Raw genomic sequence first — 22770 nt, 5'->3', positions numbered from 1 at the left:
TACTGTTTGGAGGTGGCATAGTGTGAGTTATTGTGGCAATGGATAAGTTATTCTGTAAACCCATGAAGAGCGGAACTGATAGGAGTAAAGTCAGCAAATGCACAACCGTACCTAGACCATGTGTCTATCTCTGTAAGAGCAGTGCTACCCCTTCTTCATGGAAGAGTTTCCATGTAGTCCACCTGTCATCAGGTAGTCAACTGGGTCTTCTGGTAAATAATGGCATGTGAAGAGTTTATTAATGATCACTATTATTGACAGGTCATGGTGGCGCACTGACATGCACTTGGTGGCCATACTGTGATTGGATCATTAAGAACCTCCTCTGCTATGGATATGCTCTGATCGACATTAAGCTGGACACTAGTATCTTCAAATGTTTATATTTTTACACCTTCTGACAAGTCCATACACTTACCTTTCCCTAGACTTCCTGTCACTAATTCTGTAATTTTACTTTTCTCTATCCCTGACCAGGTGGACTCTTTTATTAGTTCCTGTGCAGAAGTCTGGATGGCCCCATGCTTTAATCCAAGTCTCCTTCCACAAGAAGTGGAAAATATATATCTTGTTCAAAAGCCTTCCAGCTGGGGGAGTTTATGTTTGTTATAGTCTTTTAATATCACTCCTGAATCAGATTATAGTACAGTGAAGTGAAAGTTTCTCAGTCGTGTCTGACTCTTTGCAACCCCATGGACTTCTCTAGGCCAGAGTACTGGAGTGGGTAGCCTTTCTCTTCTCCAGGGGATCTTCCCAACCCAGGGATCGAACCCAGGCCTCCTGCATTGCAGGCAAATTCTATACCAGCTGTGCCACAAGGGAAGCAGAGCCTGTCTAATTCCAATGTGCTGAAGTACATCATGCAAACCTGCCCATAAACCAGGCTTGCATTTATTCCTCCTCTGCCAGTTTATGTTAGAAAACACACCCTGAGGCACAGATGTGAAATAGAAGAAAGAGGATAAAGTAGAGGATGCCTGTATATAGAGTTCACCTATATGTTCTGGTCTAGTTCTATATAAACCCCTTCTATCTTATAGTGGAATATAGCTGTATATGTTTAGTTTTGTGGCCACTGAATCAGATAGAAATCAGTTCATAACTGGTAGTTTGGTTGCATCGTCACTTGGCATCCCATGGTCAGGCTTACCATAGCTCAATAGAGAGCTGCCTTTGAATTGGGGAATATTTATCAGCACAGGAGAAAATGGCCTTTCTGTAAACCTTGTAATGCCTGTGGTTCAACAGTCATATGGTAATTGTCAGGAGTTGCACACAAAATCAGTTTGCCATGGATGCTTATATCACCATCATATCTCTGGGTCACAAGGTGAAGATGGTATGGAAGGTTGTACCATGGCCCTGATATGGTACACAACCTTCTCCTGCTCAGGTTCTACTCAGAACTGGCAGCTTTACAGGTTTAAGTGAAGTGAAAGTTGGTCAGTCATGTCTGCCTCTTTGTGACCCCATGGATTGTAGCTGCCAGGCTCCTCTGTCCATGAAATTCTCCAGGGAAAAATACTGGAATGTATCGCCATTTCCTTCTCTAGGGACCTTCCTGAACCAGGGATTGAACCTGGGTCTCCTGCATTGCAGGCAGATTCTTTACCATCTGAGTCACCAGGGAACCTGGGAGAAAAACTGGCCAACATGTGTGAATATGGTTTATGTTCTTCAAAATCCTGAGTCCAGGACCTCTACACATTTTTTTAAAATTTTTAAAATTATGCAAATATGATGACACATTTACAGAAGAAAATACAGAACAAGGTTATATAGTTCCACTATATATAGCAATTAATTTTAAGTCAATAAACTAAGATTTTTAGTTGGAGTTTCAATATCAAGCTCTCAAAAATTAATAGAATGAAAGACAGAAAAGTAGAAGGATATAATAGATGTGAAAAAGCACTATGAACTAATTCAACATACTTAAGGTTTATATAATTTTCACACAATAGCAGCATACAAAATCTATTCAAGTTCCCATAGACTAAACCAAGGGACAGTGGAACATATCCAGGAACATAAAACAAGATGCAAAAATTTCATGGTCTAAAGATATTGAAATCGTACAGAGTCTGTTCTCTTATCACTGTGGAATTATGTTAGAAATTAAGTGTAGGCCCTCTAAACTTTTAAAGAAATACAATCCAAATAAATCTTCTCTCACTTGATAAGAGATATCCTACTCTTCCCTAGGGATGCCAACTCATAAGCTTTACAGGAATTCATTTTATACTCTGCCTTTATGCAGAGCAGGTCTAGCTCCCTTGGATAGAGGTTGCCTCAGTCAGCAAGAAGATTTGTGGAAATTTTGAGGTTCAAAATCTTTAGCCAACATTCCATTGTCAAACTGATTATTCATGAGACTGGTCCAAAAAGCATTGAGTGTGCTGCACACATCTACCTAAGCATTCTTATACTGTGTCAACTCCAAATACTTCCCCAGTACTGCTCTCAGCTCTAAAACCCATAGTTTGTGATTCAGCTCTGCAATACTGAGCCTCAGCCACATCTGCCCTTCCATCAGATGTGGGACCTCTCACCACAGAAGAGAGGAATACCAGAGTTGTTATGGCTACCTTTCGTGTTTTCTTGATTTAGTGGTCATGATTTCAATTTCTGTTTATCTCTATGTAATCCCTCTGAGGTCTCGTAAAAACTCACAGTCTTTACAGTTGCCCTTGCTGCAACAGCTGAGTGTCACAACCACTTGTCCTTCCAACACTTTTCCTCTCTAGCTGCATTTCATCCTATGTCATCACCAGTGACAATTGATTATTTGTGATTCCAAACCTCACTATGGACTATCTATGCTCCAGTTCCCCCAAGAAATTTTATTATCACATAAAAGATATACATATAGATAGACAGATATAGATTAACATCAACATATAGATGTAGATAGATACAGATACATCTCCAACCTAGTCTCAGAATCTAAATTTGAAGCTCTCTTTTCTGGGTCTTAAAAGGAAAAGAGTTAGCATATTCAATAATTTGAAAGGGGTTTATTTACAAAAAGATAAATAGCAGAACTATAATCTAGACTAATAGCAGCCAGGCAATGATGACCTCTATGGTAACAGAAGTGAGCCATTATCAGATACAAAAGGAGAAAATTGTGTAGATGAGGCTGCATTGATGGGAGAGTAGCATCATTTAACATACACAGCAAGTCTTGGGTGATATTACAGGTCATAGTCAAGGGAATGCATATAGCCATTTCACTCGTCTTCTTATAATGTCTTGCCAAAGGACCAGAATGGCCATACTCTAGAGTGCATGGGAGCTCTTTTGATAGAGTTCATACAAGTTAATTTCCTGGGCAAGAAATCAGATATATTAATGTGGATAGTGGATCTTGGGTCACACAAAAGGTATGTAGTATATTTTTATTTCCTTAGAGTTTAAAATAGTTTAATCTGCAGGGTATTCAACTAGTTTGATGATAAGAGGATGGAAATGTGACTGAATGCAAATATGAATGATGACACAGATATGATTAGTGTCTTATTTCAGTCTTCAACTACTCTTCTCCTCTTCTTATTCCTTTTACTTCCATTGTACTTTCACCTCTGTTCAAATTGCTGGCAATCCACAAAATCCTAACTTCACTGCTTTCTTCTTTCCTTCCTTTGCCTCTGGTTTTCCTGAGACTGAAAGGGTAACCTGAAAATAGAGAATTCTCCATGAAATTGAATCAAGTCCACCACACTGTGTAGAAAATATTTATGTACAATGGAGATTTCAAGGACAGACATTTGTGGGTCAATGAGCCCACATCTACAGTTGGTTTCAAACTAACACTCATTTATTCTAGAGGAACTTCTGCATTCTCACATCGCCCACTGGTGGTCACCAGATGGAGAAAGGCTCGCCTTCCTAATGATAAATGATTCCTTGGTGCCTAACATGGTTATCCCTCGGTTTACTGGAGCTTTGTATCCCAAAGGAAAGCAGTATCCATATCCTAAGGTAAGTCCTGTGGGAATGCTAGTTTGTTCCCCTTCTCTCTGCACCAGTGAGTTGATCAATAGCATTCTTGGTTCAGAAACAAGTTGTCTTGGGAGAATTAAAGAAACCCCCTTACTTGTCGACAGACTTACAATTTTAAGAGCACGCGATAGTCTATCCACTGTGTTTGCATAGGCACAGGTGAAGATGATTCAAGATTGCAGGAGCTTCTGCTTCATTTCTTTCCCTTTGATGCTCTCAGTCTTTATCTCTCACTTTCACAGTTAAAAAGAGAGTGAGAAAACAAGTCAGCACTGATGCCAAGGCAAAGGTTTCTCCAAGGTATATTCTGTGAGTTGTTTATCACAGTCAAATAAGCTGGGAATTCTCAGTTAATAAAAACATCTAGTTTTTTTCAGATGATTTCTCAGAGCAGTTAATATACTGTATGCTAATGTGTATTATAAATCTCATAAAAAGTAGACTAAGCATAAAGGATCTCCAGTAAGGAATAGACTAAACATAAAGAATCACCAATAAAGAATAGACTAAGCCTAGAGAATTTATTAGTGTTAATATTAACATCAGTATTCTTTTGGCAGAGCATACTCTGGAACATACTTTATAAAATGCTGGGCAGAGCCATAGTCAGGCATAGCTGGAATAGCTGGAATTGTTGTATTGTGTGAAGTGAATATGGAACTCTTGGCCAGATAGCAAAACTATTTTTTCTATGAGTAGCACAATTTCTCTTATTCCTAACGCTAAGTCCACAGGCCCTGACTCCACCAATCCATTCTTGCCATATCCTCTGTGAAAACAAACTGATACTGAAGAACAAATAATGGATATCTTTTTAAGGAGTGATAGTGAGTTCTCATGATGAAAATTTATTATAAGTATTTTTCTTCAAAAGTGTTTAAATATTTTAATGTGATGTAAAGTTGCTCAGTCGTGTCCTACTCCTTGCTACTTCATGGACTGTAGCCTACCAGGCTCCTCCGTCCATGGGATTTTCCAGGCAAGAATATGGAGTGGGTTGCCATTTCCATCTCCAACCTTTGCATCTTTCATGAAACTAGAAAGAAGTCATATTCAGCATGGAGGTTTAGAAAAATCCCGCTCTTCTTCTGATACCCTGAAGTCAGCCTTGGTCAACCACAGAGTATATGCTCAGTAACAAGGTCATAAATCAATTTGCCTTTTGAGTCTCTTGGTATATTTTTATTCAGCAAAGCTACTTTTAAGTGTTGGGTAAGGCCTCTGAAAGCAGGCTGCAGAAACATCTGGAGTGTATTGGCTTTTCTCTTATATGTCATTTTTAATTAATCTCATTCTTGCTTTAAAGCTAATTTTCCCCATGTTTACAAAAAAAAAAGAAAAAGTGAGGTAGCCCTAGACATTAGTCATGTAAAGAAGTCTTATAGAAAACTTTTAAATTCCAGTTTACACATTTTAACTCTTAAGGAGGTAAGAGGTGGCTGTTGATTTTATTTAGAAGCTGTTTTTAAGCCATTTCTTTAGTGAGTTGTACTTTGTGTTTACAAAGTACAATAGATTGTACCTTTAAATGTATGCATTACCTTAACTGCTATGCAGAGTACTGGAAAAATTATGCATCACATGCATTCTTTACTTCTGCAATGAAGGTGTGGACGGTAGGAAGGGGAGGTGACTGCTGATATTCCTGTCATCCACAAGACTCCTGGGGACAGGAGGAAGGAAAGGAGTGAATATTAAGAGGGATGAGAAGACTATTTGCTCATGGAGAGTCTGTGCTTTCTCTCTCCCCATCCCATCTTCCTTCCGGTAGGCTGTAATATCAGTGTGACTGACTGGCAGCTATGGAAGGCAGCAGGATTGAGAAGAATCTGATTCCACCATTCTGAAATATCATTTTTAGGCCATTTTCTGGGCATAGATCTGAAAACACATATACTCAACGCTCCTCAGGAAAATATGGCAGTTTGACCTAGCAACAAAATAATTATATCTCCCAAGACGTTTTTATGGTACTTCATGTAAAATCTTTATGTCTTCTCCAGTTGTGGATTTACCCATATTTTATGGATGACAGCTTATGCCAGTATAACATACCTGCACCTTTATTTTTACCAGAAAAAAAGTGAAAAGACTTCTGAAATAGATTCTCATCCCATTGGATTTACTTATAATGAAAGTTCACCTGACCATGTAAATACAAAATGAATAATAGGTCTTTGTTGTGGAAACAACATGTCAATAGGCAGGACAGTCACTCAGGATGTTCAGTGTGCACTACATGAAGGGCATAAAGTCAAATCTGGGGAAGGGGCCACTTTCTGTAATTAATTTCCCAAGAGAAGTGGGGATTTTAGGATTCACAGAAAAGCCATATGTCATAGCTGCATCGTCAAGTTGCCTTCTCTGTTACAGACTTGGTGCTTGAACTTGGACACTCCTAGGCCTTAAAATTTTATTGTCTGTGGCAAACAAATGGAAATATAAAAACATTTGAGAAAATCTAAATAAGTTAGCAGTAAATCAGAAGATTCTGTGTTGACAAACCTAGACAATGTATTGTTATTTATGTTATCATTTAATTAATATTTTTTAATAGTAAGTAGGCATAAAATAAAAATAATGTTTATGTATTAATTGGGTAAATCATGTATGCTAATAATATGCTATATATTTTCATAGAGACATTTCACTTTTTTTCTTTATTTGGCCCTCTTCACAATTGCCTCTGGTTTACAAATGGGCAAAATAAGGCTCTAAAAGGCTATGTCCTTTTATAAAAGTCATAGTTATTTTGAGAACAGAGAAATAACTCAAATTTATTGATTCTGTCTCTCTCTCTGTAAAACTACCAGAGGTTAACTTGTATCTCAGAAGATGTAGCTAGAATCAAAATATCTCCTTGTCAAGTTAACTAATAGATGTGGAGCTCTGGTGGCTCCATTAAGTACAAATGACTCAGCTCTGTATGAGTAACTTTCATAGACAGCATCAAACATGTTACGTGTGTGTGCTCAGTCGCTCTGGTTCTGTCCAACTGTATGTGACCCAGCAGACTGTAGCCCAACAGGCTCCTCTGCCCTTGGGATTCTACAGACAAGAATACTGGAATGAGTTGCCATACCCTCCTCCAGGGGATCTTCCCGACCCAGGGATCAAATCCACATCTCCTGTCTTACAGTGGATTATTTACCACTGAGCCACCAGAGAAGCCCCACATATGCTATATATGTAATAAACAATATATCTCCAGGGGATCAACCTGTGCTTCTTGCATCTCCTGCATTGGCAGGCAGATTCTTGACCACTAGCACCACCTGGAAAGCCTCATATCTAATGCATGATGTGTGTTACATAATAAAGGTCCTGAGTGTATTCATAACTACCATTGCTGCTGCTGCTGCTAAGTCGCTTCAGTCATGTCCAACTCTGTGAGACCCCATAGACGGCAGCCCACAAGGCTCCCCCATCCCTGGGATTCTCTAGGCAAGAATACTGGAGTGGGTTGACATTTCCTTCTCCAATGCATGAAAGTGAAAAGTCAAAGTGAAGTTGTTCAGTCGTGTCCGACTCTTAGCGACCCCATGGACTGCAGCCTACCAGGCTCCTCCGTCCATGGGATTTTCCAGGCAAGAGTACTGGAGTAGGGTGCCATTGCCTTCTCCATAACCACGGTTAAGGAGTATTAAAAATAAAGACAAGACATATAGTGGCCAAAGAGAAAGAGTTCCAAGTCCTCAGGTGGTTGTCACTAGAAATATCTGCAGATACTTAAGGCAACAGAGCTCGAAGAAACTAGTTTTGGGTTTTCATCCTGTTCTCAGAATAAACTTCAGTATCATTTTGAGTCTATTACTGGAATTTTCAAAATCTCATTATTTTCTACTCTGGTTTAAAAAGAAATGTTTGTTAATTTTTCCACTAACAAATATGTTATTTTGATTTGCTTTTACTTATGCAATAAACTTTCAAAAAGTTGTCCTTTAGACTTTTCAGTAACGCATAGAATTCACACTAAATTGTGCTTCAAATTAAACTAGATTAAAATGAGTGCAGCAAATACCCAATGTGGTCAGATTTCTAATGAAATACTTACACTAAACAAATATATTTGTATTTTACTTAATTCAGCATGATTCAGAACTCATAAAATACCCTATCATTAGCAATTCAGCACAAAAAAGATACACAATTATATCTTAATAACCTCAGGTTAATCTTCTTAATTAAAACATTATCTCGTTTAATGACAATTTGGTTGCCAGTAAAATAAGGTTAATTATTATTGAGGCTTGTGTTTCAGAATCATAGAGGGAGGATTCTGTGGATTTTCAGTCTTTGTAGCAAATTAACTATAAAAGCCCAATAGATGAATCCTCTAATTTGCAAACTATTGAAGCAATTCAAATATTAAAAGGTACAAGTGAATTTGCAATGTGCACTTAATTTCAAAACTCCATGGAAAGAAATCAAATTGAGATTATAGAATTCTAAACAGCTGAATTTTAGAAACAGCTTAATGTTTGGTTTTGGCCACATGGAAGCTAACTGGAATACCAGTTATCCTTACAGTCTTATAGATCAGAAAAAAAAAAAAAAACCTGCCTTAATATATGGTAATTACCATGTATATTTTCAACAAAGTATGTCATAGAATTATGCATCATTGATGAGTTCACAAAAACTGATCAGATTTAATGTAATTTGTCATTGTCTTTAATCAGTTTACTGAAAGATTAAAAAATATAAACAGAGTAAAAAAAACTAGAAAAATCAGTGTCTAACCATTATATTTAATTCATGAGTTAGTTATTTAAGTAAATGTATACTATTTTGGGCACCTTTGTAAATCATCATTTTTGTTAGTCCATATAACAAAAGTATGAGATGGTTGTTTTCCACAGAAACAAAATCTATTTTGACTCAAAACTTCTGTGACATATTCTCAGAAAAACATTGTCTCATTTTTGATAATCAAATAAAATAATACTTCAGAATCTTTCATGTCCTATCCAATGTCCATATCCAGTAAATAACAGTCAAAATTTGAACCCAGACTTCTCTGATTTGTAAACTGAACCAGTTCTCAAAATGTAGCCCTTTTACTAGCAGTATCAGCCACATCTGGGAAATTATTTGAAGTGCAAATTCTCACATCCCATCCAGACATTAGAAATGCTGCAGGTGGAGCTCAGCAATCATAGGTTTAATAAGCTTTCCAGGACCTCTGGATGATTTTCATGAAAGTTCACCTTTAATAACTGCTGAGCAGGAATATGTATCTATATGTAGATATGCACATATTAATATATAAGTATTTTGTTAACATTTGCATACTAATTATAATTATCCAGAAATCTTGTTAAAGGCCAGGTTCTTAGATCCACACCCCAAGATTCTTATTCTGAGTATGAATATAGGTCCAGTTGGGGCCATGAATTTGTGTTTATAAAATTCTCATTTATTCTGCTGGCTAATGAACAGCATTTTGAATGACGTTGCAAAATACTGTGTCCCCACCCTAAATTTTAGCATATTTGATCAAGCTAAAGAAATTATTAGACTCAAAAAATACAGAGAAAGACCAATACTTTCAGGGCAGAACATGGCAGTTTAATTAAAACAAAAGTGATGTGAAAAAGTTACTAAGGGAGGAAGAAGGGTATATTGCTCAAGACAGAGGAACCTAGGCACTGGAGCGTTTCAGAATAAAAAGCTTTACAAAATTTGGCACCAGAGGCTTCTCTGTGAGGCAAGTTCATTGCTTATTTTCCAGGAAGGCCTTTATCATATGAACCATTTTCATAATCTCTGTTTATGGTCACCACATTTCTAAAATGAAAGCTTTTCCAGACTCCTTTCTTTGGATCAAACTCCTGACTTGTGTGTGATACACTTCCACAGATGTACTAGTCAGTTTTTTTAAATGAAGACTGTCTTTTTTCAGAGCAGTTTAAGATTCACAACAAACTTGAGGGGAAGGAAAATATTTGTGCCCTATATAACCCCTTTTGCCACTCAACATCCCCCACTAGTGGTTTTGATACAACTGATGAAACCCCATTGACACATTGTAATCACCCGAAGTCCAGAGTTTGCATTATGGTTCAACCTTGGTTCATGTATTCTATGAATTTGGACAGATGTGTAATGAAAGATACAGAGTATTTTTCTCTGCTCTACAAATCATGTTTCTTCATCTATTCATCCCTCCTCCCTCCCCTCCATGCTCCTTATTTTTAATAAGTTAACAAGATATTCTTGAGGAGCTATTACTGATTGTTGGTGGAACACATCATGTTGCTTCTGGTCCTAATTTAATTCTGGATTTTGTTAGTACCAATTCCTTGAATGTGAATCTTCATTATCTTTAAATCAGCGCTATTATTCTCCTTTGGTTTTTACCAGGTCTTTTAATTCAGCTCACTTTTAATTTCCTTGTCCTTTGTATATCTCACGTGGTCTTCTCTTCACAAAGCAGCTAGACCACAATGATGGTGATGTGTTTTTTAGAAACACATTGAGCTACAAGTAGTCAGTTGATTCTATTATTTATTCACACAAACATTCTTTCATTCATTCATCCAACGTACTTGCGATACATTGATTTAAGTTCCCAGGTCTGCTCCCTAAAAGTTCACAGTATATTTTAAAAACTTAGATGATGATTGCCTAGGAATGAACTGAAGCATAACTAGAGCAGTTAAGAGCATCCTGGGGTTAAATACTGGCTCCCTTAGTTATTGGATGCTTCCCCTTGAACAATTTCCTTAGCTTCTCCATCTGGGAAATGGTTTTAAATAGATCTTAGGACTGTAGTAGGAACATACAATAAGATAATGCATGTGGTGCTTTAACACACATGAGGAGCCAGAAACATACTAACTGCTATACAGCCTAGTTACTATTTCACAAATTTTGGTTTGATAGACTCAAATTACAGTTTCTTACCACTGTCTTTCTAGTCTTCAAGCTAGGTGCATAGTGAGGGCAATCTGCTCCATACTACATCCTAAGGGAATTTATACCTCATTTTAGTATTCATTATAATTTAAAAGAAAGCCTGTGATGACTAATGTATGGAGTAGATTAGGTATTGTGGAATTTTAAGCACCAGGATTTGGTATGTTTTCTTTTTCTTTCTTCTCCCTCTTCTTACTTTTAAATTAACCAAGCTCTCTTCCCTTTGCATTTCATATCCTATAGTGTGAGTTGTTTTGTAAAGCCAGCCATTCTAGTGTCATTCTAGGGGAAGAACACAGTAGTTCTGCCTAATGAATAAAGTCATCATGATTTTCTATCACCTTTAATTGTCTGACTAAAATGCTTGAGAAGCAGCAATCTACAAAAACAATTGAAAGCAATCAAGTTGTTGAATTTAAAATCATTTCTACTCCAGAGAAATTAAACGTTTTTCCCATTCTAACACAAAATTGCAAAAGAATCAAAATGCATTTTCTTTCTTTCTCAATATATTCCAATGCTTAATATATTTGCATTGCAACTTTCATTTTCTCAAAGGCAGGTCAAGTGAACCCAACAATCAAATTATATGTTGTAAACCTATATGGACCAACTCATACTTTGGAACTCATGCCACCAGATAGCTTTAAATCAAGGTATGTAATTTCAATTTCACTTTTACCAGAAAATAGATCTATTAACTCCAATGATCATTTTGTCGGCATTTGGAGAGAGATGTGATCAGCTCAACAAATTCACTTGAAAATAAAACTGAGGTTGCCTCCATTAGTGTAAGAATGAACTCATTCTGAATCTCTTCTTGTTCCCAGGAAGAATTTAGAGTTTTAAGGTGATTACCAGCACCACAAAATGACTACATATATTGATAGCAAGAATTAGATCTTCAGCAGGAGACATGTGTGAGAGAGATGGGGGCAAAGGATAATTTTCTATTGAATTTTCTTCCTGAAAATAACTGCTCCATATTTTTAAATGTCTCTCCTTAAAAGAGTACCATCTTCCTAAAATGTGTGTGCTATTCCAACTTTTTCCCTGTTAACTTGCCAATGATTCCCTAGCTTTGTTCTCCAGGCAGAAAAATTTAATGCGATTTTGCTTTAAATAGCCTACGTAAAAATCCCATTTATTTAAGCCCTAGTACAGAGAAGCCAGTGGCACCCCACTCCAGTACACTTACCTGGAAAATCCCATGGATGGAGGAGCCTGGTGGGCTGTAGTCCATGGGATCGCTAAGAGTCGGACACGACTGAGCGCCTTCACTTTCATGCATTGGAGAAGGGAATGGCAACCCACTCCAGTGTTCTTGCCTGGAGAATCCCAGGGAAGGGGGAGCCTGGTGGGCTGCCATCTATGGGGTCGCACAGAATCGGACACAACTGAAGCGACTTAGCAGCAGCAGCAGCACCAGCAGAAGGGACAAAAGAAATACATCATATGGATCAAAAGCATCATTTTAATATTAGTAAAATCTCCAATATTTTAGTATTAGTAAAATCTCCAATAACTGAACAGCTAATAAAATAATCATGTGGATTGTGAAATCCACAGTGATCTCAAACTTGTAAATTGACTTTTCAAATTTTTAACCTGGTGAAAATTTACAACATCCCTGGAGATTTTACACTACAAGTGAGTGAAGTCGCTCAGTCATGTCTGACTGTTTGTGACCCCATGGACTGTAGCCTACCAGGCTCCTCCATCCATGGGATTTTCCAGGCAAGAGTACTGGAGTGGGATGCCATTTTCTTCTCCAGGGGATCTTCCCAACCATATAATTTACACTATATTGAATGATATAACTAAGCTTATAGTTTGTTTTTTTAATATCAAAAATAATTACAGGGTGACTAATTGAAGTTGAAATACCACTTAGTGTTCCATTGACATATTTGGGAAATTTTCATCATATTTGGGGTTTTCACAGATAGTGCAGCCTTCAGTCTGTGGACATTTTTCCTGCTTGAAGAGTTGTTAAAAATATACGTAATGCTTCCACTGGAAAGGCCTCCATTAACCATCTAGTATCGACTTTTCCTATTATTGACGGAAAAGATGAAGTCCAAAGTAAAAGTATGCTTGACGTAGAATCTTAAGATTAGTTGGCAGGAGAGATAGAAAGTGAAATAAAACATCTTTCAAGTTATAGAGCATTTCATCTAGATTGTGATAAAATACTTTTATCACAAAATTGACATATAGAATACAGTATAGGTTGACCAAATCAGATGAAACTTCAACTTCTGAATTCGGTTTACCAGCAGTGAAAGTTTTACACACAATGAAGCGATTATGAAAATTATTGATATGTTTTGTGATCTATACTTTCTCTGATTTGTTTAGCACTCTGAACTAACAGAAAGGGCACTGGATTGGAGTGTCTGAGTTATATATCTACTACCACTTTACTATATGACCTTGGATAAGTCACTTTATCTCTCTCTGGGACTGAATGCCCTCATCTTAAAATAATAATTTCTAATTTTCATTAATTTTTAAAATCTTTAAAGTGGAAGTCAATTTTATAATGTCCAGATTTCTTTCTTGATACTATTACTTAAGAGCCTTTCTAATGAATTCACCAGATAGGACATAGTAGTGTCATCAAATACAAAAATTTCTAAAGGTGGAATCAGTTGTCACTATTAGAGTATTAGTTAAGCACATTTCTCTTTAATATTTGAGGTAAAATGTGATCAAGTTAGGTACCCATTGCAAAAAGATATTGCATATCTTTAAATGTTGGGAATCCAATATATAGAAATATAGAATGATATACTAGATCCCTCTAAGAATGAAGAAGCATCCTGTGAAGAAAAAGTTCTTAAGTGTAATTCAGGTATGTTGTTCTGGCAATGAATTTGATCTACATTCGGAAGAGTCAGGTAATACCTTATCTACACAATATATGTAGCATGTTAGCATGTTTTGTTTTTCTTCCATAATTATGTAACTTGGAGAAGGAAATGGCAACCTACTCCAGTATTCTTGCCTGGCAAATCCTACAGACATAGGACCCTGCAGCCTATAGCCCATGGGGTTGCAAAGAGTTGGACACAACTTAATGACTAAACAACAACACAACAATTATATAGCTGCAATTTGTTATATGTGAAATGCACCAACGTGTATAATTTACTCTTTTTGTTGGAAAACTCAAAATCAAAGTTTACTTCAAAATGGTGTTTTCAAATATTCCCCATGCTTCAGTTTTCATGTTTCCTTATGCATTTCCTTATTCATTTATTCTTGATGAACACTTTAGTCCAATTTCCTATCACCTATATTTAGCCTCTCTAAGCACAGGTGTTAGTTCAATGGGTCTAAAAACACACAAGCATGAACAACATAGAAATATTCTATGATGCAAATCAAAGAATGCTACATTTATCTGCACATCAAAGGGAAATTAATCTCATACTTTCTCTTGATTTTGCTTTAGGATTTTCAGTATCTATAATAGTTAATACTCAGTACTTTAGCCATATGGAAATTTGCTAGAAAACTATTGTGCCCTCCCTGGTTAGATACACATTTGAGATCTAAGAGTTATCATTTTTCATAATTTATTGGTCAGGGTTCTGAAAATTAAAAAGATGACACACTCAAGAGGTGCAATTGAAATGCATTAATTGAGGGACCTTTAGCAAAGATATGCGGAGAAGGCAATGGCACCCCACTCCAGTACTCTTGCCTGGAAAATCCCATGGACAGAGGAGCCTGGTAGGCTGCAGTCCATGGGGTCGCTGAGGGTCGGACATGACTGAGCGACTTCACTTTCACTTTTCACTTTCATGCACTGGAGAAGGAAATGGCAACCCACTCCAGTGTTCTTGCCTGGAGAATCCCAGGGACGGGGGAGCCTGGTGGGCTGCCGTCTATGGGGTCACACAGAGTCGGACACGACTGAAGTGACTTAGCAGCAACAGCAGCAGCAGCAGCAAAGATATGGGAAGGATTAAAAGGAAACTCACAGAGATGGGAATGCAACAAAAGAGTCTGCAATAGCATAAAGCTTTTACTGCCTCAGGACTGAAGAAACAAGGGACAGACTCACTTAAGAAGCCTGAAAAGGCCTGTAGTAAAAGAACAGGATGGACCAGCAGGTAGAACAATTCAGTAATTGCCAAACCAGACCCTAATGGGGGGAGAGTGTCCAGAGAATTAAACTGAATCCTCTTCTCTAAAGCTTTGAGTTCCTCCAGAGGTCTCTCTTGGGCTAGGGAACCTGTTGGTCGAGTTCAGGCTCTGGAAACGGTTGAAGCAAGGGGCAAATTCCAGACTAGATCTGGCAAATGGAGACTATTCAATGCAAATGATTTAAGGATAATGTTGACCTTAAGAAATTTATCATGGTTATTACTTTAGGGGTGAGTTGGAGATGTCCACCAGGATACACAATAATTTATCTGAAGCCATGTGAAAAGTCTCTGTTTCTGTCTCTGTTTCTGGTTCTGTTTCTGTCCCTGTCTCTTTTTCTCTGTCTTTGTGTATGTATAGTGTGTGTGTGTGTGTGTGTGTGTGTGTGTGTGTTTCAGTCTTTCTCTCTCTTTCTCTCTCTCCACACACACAAACACATACAGACACACACACACAAGCCTATACATACAAGATGATTTATCTTAGTATTATTTGTGCTTTTCCTGAAAACTTGCCATATTTTTCTCAAATGCATTGTAGATTATATAACTGTTTCAACTGCATCAGTGTCTTTTGGACATAGAGTTTACCCTAGGTGATACTTTGTGCTGTGTGCTGAGTCGCTTAGGTCATGTCCAACTCTTTGCAACCCCATGGACTGTAGCCTGCCAGGCTCCTCTGTTTTGGGGGATTCTCCAGGCAAGAATACTAGAGTGGGTTGCCTCCAGGGGATCTTCCCAACCCAGGGATCATACCCAGGTCTCCCGCATTGCAGGTGCATTCTTTACCATCTGAGTCACCAGGGAAGCCCTTTGTGGTACTTTAGGTATCCTTTATAACTTATTTTCCTTTATCTGTCTTCCCAATCTTATTTACCATGGTATTCTTAAATCATTCAAAACTAACAAAAACTCTTTATTTTTGTAACTGTTAGATATATGGGTGCGTACTTAGTCACTCAGTTTTGTCCAATTCTTTGCGACCCCATGGACTGTAGCTTGCCAGCTCCTTTGTCTATGGATTTTTTTTCCAGGCAAGAGTACTGGAGTGGGTTACCGTGCCCAACTCCAGGGAATCTTCCCAACTCAGGCATTGAACCCACATCTCCCGCACTGCAGGTGGATTCTTTACCATCTGAGCCACCAGAGAAGCCCCATTAGATATATAAATATACAAATTAGTTTATTGGTGCCAACATTAGTAGCAATACTTCCATATTTATTAGGTGCAGTATTCCCATAGATGTTAGAGAATTTAGGTATGAACTTAAAAATATATAATTAACTTTTAGAGGAAATCTTTTTATAATAATGAGTCATGTAGATTTTTCTACATGGTAGCGAATTGTCACACTGTTTTGGAGAAGTGATCTTCTCCTGTGTTCATTCATCTCTAGGCTGAAGAATAAAAATAATGGTTTATCTTTAGGTTCTCCTTACTCTCCATCTTTGACATTATTTTGTTTACCTAAATCTTTCTTTTTTCATTCAGCCTTTGTGACCTATTGTTTTCAGACTGTTTCATTCATGTGATGCTCTGCCACTGTCACTCTGGGCTTAAAACTGCCATGCTTTTTATTCCTATTTAATTGAAGCATATCTAGTCTGCATCTCTTATTTTTCCAATGAATGTCTATGCCTTCCAAAAATATAATTAATAAATGTATCTTTTTTAGGGAAATGACCCTTCTTATAAGTCATGCATATTTACTATTAATAACAGAGGTCTACAGAGGACCTCAGAGAAGGCAATGGCAACCCACTCCAGTACTCTTGCCTGGAAAATCCCATGGATGGAGGGGCCTGGTAGGCTGCAGTCCATGGGGTCGCTAGGAGTCGGATACGACTGAGCGACTGAGCGACTTCACTTTTCACTTTCGTGCATTGGAGAAGGAAATGGCAACCCACTCCAGTGTTCTTGCCTGGAGAATCCCAGGGACGGGGGAGCCTGGTGGGCTGCCATCTATGGGGTCGCACAGAGTCGGATACGACTGAAGTGACTTAGCAGCAGCAACAGAGGACCTAGCTGTGAGTTAGTCATGAATGTCATCACAATACATTAATGGGCAGAGATCTTGGATTATCTGGAAGCATGTGAGCATATTTGCACAAAGATTGTTGTGAACAAAGGGGAGTGATTGGACAGGAAGCCAGTGAAAACACAGGTGTGACTGGCACCTGTCTGCTGGTGATGCTGGCACCTCCATTTCACACACCCTTGTGAACAATTAGATCTCCTGTACCAGACCACCCAGCTAGTAGAAAGTCTTTCTTTACTTGAGTGCAATCCCTCTAATCTGCTTGTCTCTGTCTCTGTGGCTCAAGAGGACCAGAGAGATCCTTGAGGACTTCCTGGGTAATCCAGAGCCACGGAGACTAGGAACAAGCAGGAAAGCCAGTTAGAAGGAAGGGACAGTTTTGCTGGCCACTGGTTGTGGGACACCAGATCTAATGTGTTCATGAGATGAAGTTCCAGGAGGACAGCCACATTTGCAACAGGCAGGCCAAATAGTGTGGCATTTTCAGGTAAGGGCATGTCCTTACTTCCTCATTCAGAGCAACCCTAAATATTTACATGCAAACTGAAAAAGTCTTTATGAATCATAAGGAGATGTGCACCTAGGATCTTGAAACAAAGAAAGAAAGAATATGGCATGTGATCTGCCCTCCCCTTTTTAGGTGTCAAGTTCCACTTTATCTTTCATTTTGGATATTTCCAACACTTTATCACGGAGATTTCAATGGTTTGAAATTATCCCAATGAACTTTACAAGTTTTATTTTGTGGAGAACTCTAATCCTTATGAATATATGTACTAAAATGTCTCACATAAGACTAAATTTTGCTTATGAACATAAGACACATTATGCACAAATGCACAAAATAATATTATTTGATCAAAGAGAAATATAAGTGGTATGACTATAAATAATAATTTTTAACTTAATTTTACACCTAAGTTAATTTCCTTTTAAAAATCATTTATTCACCAAATTTGCACCAGTTGAATTTTGTTTTTATTTGAATTTTAATTGTTTTTATAAATAAAAATTTTCTTTTAAGTCAAGATTTCCTATCATAGGTAAAAATATAATGTATCAATATCTGGGAAGACATTACAAATATGTTCTTAAAACATTTCACTTGAGGAGTATATTGAAAGGAAAAACACTCAAAATGAATATTTAAATTTTATTTGTTGTTCCTGTTGTTATCTATTTTAAAAATAATTCATGTTGGTTCTCATTTGGCACAAAGTATACTACCACTCACTTTAGTTAATTGAGACAAATTTCTGATCATTTATAAAATTCTTCCATCTGGCATCATTTTTCAATAAATATGGGCACTTTGATTTTGCAATCTAGGATCAGTTGTTTGTAACAATCAAATTTGTTTTCCTTCGGTTTTGAACTTTTATGCCAATTAATGATAAATATATATTATCTCAATTCAGCATTTTTTCCTGATTGATTATAGTATGCATTATCATTCTTCTCCATGCTAAAATGTCTAAGTATTTCTTAAAAGCTGATGCTTATATTTTTTCCTTTTTAGTATTCATACTGCCAAACATAATACATGTAAAATAAATCAGTTTAAAATAAAGCATAGTGAAAATGAACAAGATATAGATATATAGAGAGAGATATCTTTTTTAAGAATTACAAGTTCCATTGATTTGGCCAAAGATTAATCCTAAATCAGTTGCATATTTTATTCGAAGTTGCTTTGTTAACTTTATTGAGGGAACTTTATTCTATGACTTCACTAAGTTTCTAGGCAATTTTCATGTGGGACTCACCTGGTTGTGAAAGCTACTGGGTGCCTTGAAGAGCTTGTTGAAGAAGATATGGCAGGATTCACTGTGTAACAAGTTATGCTTGTCTTTCCACTGATATTTTTTTCTCTTTGATGGGCTAACACATTTTCTAGAGATAGCACTAACTACTCAATAATGTTAATAATGTGAGATTCAGGTAGCTGAATGTCTAACCCAGATGTGTCTAAGGACAGAAGCTTTTTCTTTCATAAGTGTTTTTCTTCTAAGTCATATAAACATCTGATGGATTAATTTTAACATAATATACATGGATGGCATTTTTCAAACCATTTCTAAAGCATCCCATATATTCTTAAACTGGGCAATTTTGTTAAATTTTTCTTATCATAAATTGAATTATGGATGAGTGCATTTGTTATGTGTGGATTGGGGGATTTTGTGACATACTATGTAAATTTCCAAACACAGACTCTCTAATGAAAAAATATAAACTGTAAGGGAAAAATATAACTTTCCCCAGTCCACAACCAGTCTGAGGACATCATAGTCATCATAATTAGCATCCTCAATATACCTAAAATTCAGTAGCCCTTCATTACTCTCCATTTGATTCTTTGTATGCTTTAAACTTTTTCAAATGAATAAGCTAGAAAAGCAAAATTGTAGGAAGTATTATAAATAAGATTGAGAGTGGCCCTTGTCCCACAAGCAAAAAGACCAAAACAAACTATTCATGACTCTGTATCTCAAGTCCCCATGGATAAAGTGAGATGACATGGAAGTCATACCTAAGAAATAATTATTAAATCAATAATAAGATTTGCATTTTAATTTATTATTGAATATTTTTGAAAAAGTAAAATAGAATATAGCTTAGAAAGTTTTTACTTATTTTGCACATATGTTAGTACTATACTAATCAACAAAAATTAACAAATTATTTATAAAGGTGTAGCATTTTGATTATTTTTATTTTTCTAAAATGTTCCTTCTGTGAAATCATCCAGTTTTAAAATTAGTCTCAGATTTTCTGTATATTTGTAAATGTGCACATGTTTACATATATATGCATACACATAATTTGTATTTATATATGTCAATACTTGAAGAAGCACATGTATATATATATATATTAATGTAACATGACATCCTTAAAGTGTTTCCTTTATTCTATATATAAAATAACAAGTATAATTTTTGGAACTATGCAGGTTCTCTGGCTCTAAATGTAAATTCTAATTTTGTTTCCAAACTAGAGAATACTATATCACTATGGTTAAATGGGTAAGCAACACCAAGACGGTGGTCAGATGGTTGAATCGACCTCAGAACATCTCCATCCTCACAGTCTGTGAGACCACTACTGGTGCTTGTAGCAGAGTGAGTATGATTTGATTTTCTTTATGCTTAAAATAAAATCTTTTATGCTACCTCTCAAAGGAAAATTAAACAGTCATTTGTGCAAAGACTTCAATATTTAACTCCGAAGGTAGTAGAAGAGTCATTCTGTTAGCAGTGTATACTTTAATTCATACGTCTTACATACTTTGAAGTAAGAAATACAGATGATAAACCAAAGAGAATAAACTAGGCTTTAAAACAATGAATTCTTATATATAAAAGATAGTCCAAGCCATGTTAGTTTCATTCTCAAATATGAGCTTTCTCTCTACATTTTGACAGTGATTAACTTGAGAACATGGGATGTTTCTTTTCTGTCTTTTTTAAACACACTCCAAAAGATTCAGTGATTTTCTGTAGTTCAGATTAGTCTTCTAAAAAAGTGTCTCTGTCTTTAAATTAATCGAAAATAGTAAACAAACAAACAAACATATTCTTAAATACTTTTGAAAGTATATTGTATTTAAATTCTATAATCATATTTATAAAATATTCAATCGATTCTATACATATAGTTTTTAAGATCCTTAATAAAGGAGATACTTGAATAAGTTTAAATTATTATAATACATATTGGTTACTTGACAAAGAATTCTCAATTATTTAACAACAAAATTTTCAGACTTATGCTTCTGGATATGATGGAGTAAATGTTGCCAGCCTAGTATCTCTACAGAAATCAATTCTAAAACTTTACACAATTCATTAAACAACTATAGTAGATATTGGACAATAAGACAATTGAGGCATGAAAGGTGAAATAAACCTGTAGTTTCCTACTGGTGACACATTTGCGGCACATTGTAAGGGAATGGCATCCAAGAAAAGCACAACTGATCCATTAAGACAGGGAGAATTAGTTTGAGGCTATTGTGGTGGCTGAAATTTGCAGGATAAGTACCACAGGATGGGAGCTATATAGAAAAGAACTTCAGCAAACTATGTAAAGGATCTCTTAAGTCTTTATCTCAGTACTTAGCTGTGTAGGTAAAGGGCCTATCTCAGAAAGAGAAGCAAATAGAGAATATGCAAGTTGCACAATGCTTGGAGACTTTGGAGCAATGAACAGCAAAAATAGATCTTTCAGTAAAAGCCCTGAGTTCAACTCAGAGCCCAGAAAGAGAAAGTATTAGGAATAAAACTACTGTAAACTCCTTATAATAAACCTTCAAATTAAACCTTGAAGGAATTGAATTCATTTGCTTATGAACTAGCTGCCTGACAGAACAAAGTCTACTCTTCAAAAAATATAAAAATGAATTCTCAAAACAGCATTCACGATATCAATCATACAATTAAAATATGTTATATACCTAGAAACATAGAAAACATAACTCACCCACCTCCCCCAAAATAAGTAGCAGACTTATAAAGGATGTAGATATTGGAATTAACAAACAAACTTAAAAAAAAAATAAAAGCTTTCACCTGTTTTTTTTTTTTAACAAGTTAAAGAGTGGCTATAATTAGTAAACAGATGAAAAATCTCAGTAGCTAAATAAAAACTATGAAAATAGAACAATGGAATTTCAGGGACTGAAAAATACAGTGTCTGAAATTAAAAATTGCTTGGATGAACTTATCAACAAGTTAGAATCTGTGATAGTAGGAGAAACAGAAATAATTCAAACAAAATTCCTAAGGGAAAAAGGCTGGGAAAAAAATGAACAAAGCCTTAATTACCTATAAAACAATATAAACTGGTATATAAGTTCAATTATGTATACAGAAGGCAAATTTTGAGATATTGGGGTGGGAAATATATAAGAAACACTGACTTAAATATCTCAAATTTGATGAAAAACCATTAATCCATATATCCAAGAAGTCAGCAAATCTCAAAATAAAGATAAAATATGTCATCACATACTACATAAATTATTTCAAACAAAAGATTAAAAAAAATTTAAGTATCCTGGGAGAAAAAGCACGTTACATATTGTGAAATATAATGATGAGTAATACTGCTTCTGTTTCACCAGAAACAATGCAAACCAGAAAGCAATGGAAAGACATTGTTAAAGGACTGAAGGAAAAAATGTATCAAACTAAAAGTCGACATCCTATGAAAATACCCTGCAAAAATGAAGACAAATGATGATAGATTCAGATAAACAGGAACTGAAATAATTCATCAAAAGTAGATCTGCAGGAAAGAGAGTTATTTAAGCTAAAACACATGATATCAGATGAAAACTCAGATCAAAATTAGGGAAGTACAGGTGCCAAATATGATAAATGTGGGAGTAAAATAAAATCCACTCTAGTTTTGAGCTTTTCGAGAAATAGAGAAATAAAAGTTTTAATATTAACAGAATAATTTAATAATGATACAGTGTCAATTGATTAGGAAGCTATAACAATTCTAAGTACCTATGTATCTAATAATAAGGATTCTAAATACATAAGCAAAATTTATAATCAAAAGCTGACAAAGCTAAAGAAGAAATAGAAAGAAATATACTTAGGGACTTAAATATGATTTTCAGTGTATTGGAAGAA

At 36.1% G+C, this 22770-nt stretch overlaps 1 protein-coding gene across 1 annotated transcript in view; it reads left to right on the top strand.

Moving 5' to 3' along the window:
- The window catches only part of DPP10 (dipeptidyl peptidase like 10), an 800722-nt gene that overhangs the window by 671846 nt on the left and 106106 nt on the right, over nucleotides 1-22770 (top strand). The window contains exons 9-11 of the mRNA XM_005898074.2: nucleotides 3830-3984; nucleotides 11485-11582; nucleotides 20124-20247. Of these exons, the coding sequence (XP_005898136.1) occupies nucleotides 3830-3984; nucleotides 11485-11582; nucleotides 20124-20247 (377 nt within the window). The remainder of the gene's footprint in view (nucleotides 1-3829; nucleotides 3985-11484; nucleotides 11583-20123; nucleotides 20248-22770) is intronic.

This window comes from Bos mutus, chromosome 2 (assembly GCF_027580195.1).
Source record: "Bos mutus isolate GX-2022 chromosome 2, NWIPB_WYAK_1.1, whole genome shotgun sequence".
Lineage (NCBI taxonomy): Eukaryota > Metazoa > Chordata > Mammalia > Artiodactyla > Bovidae > Bos > Bos mutus.
The sequence above is the reverse complement of the archived record's forward strand: the minus strand, read 5'-3'. Positions and strand labels throughout refer to the sequence as shown.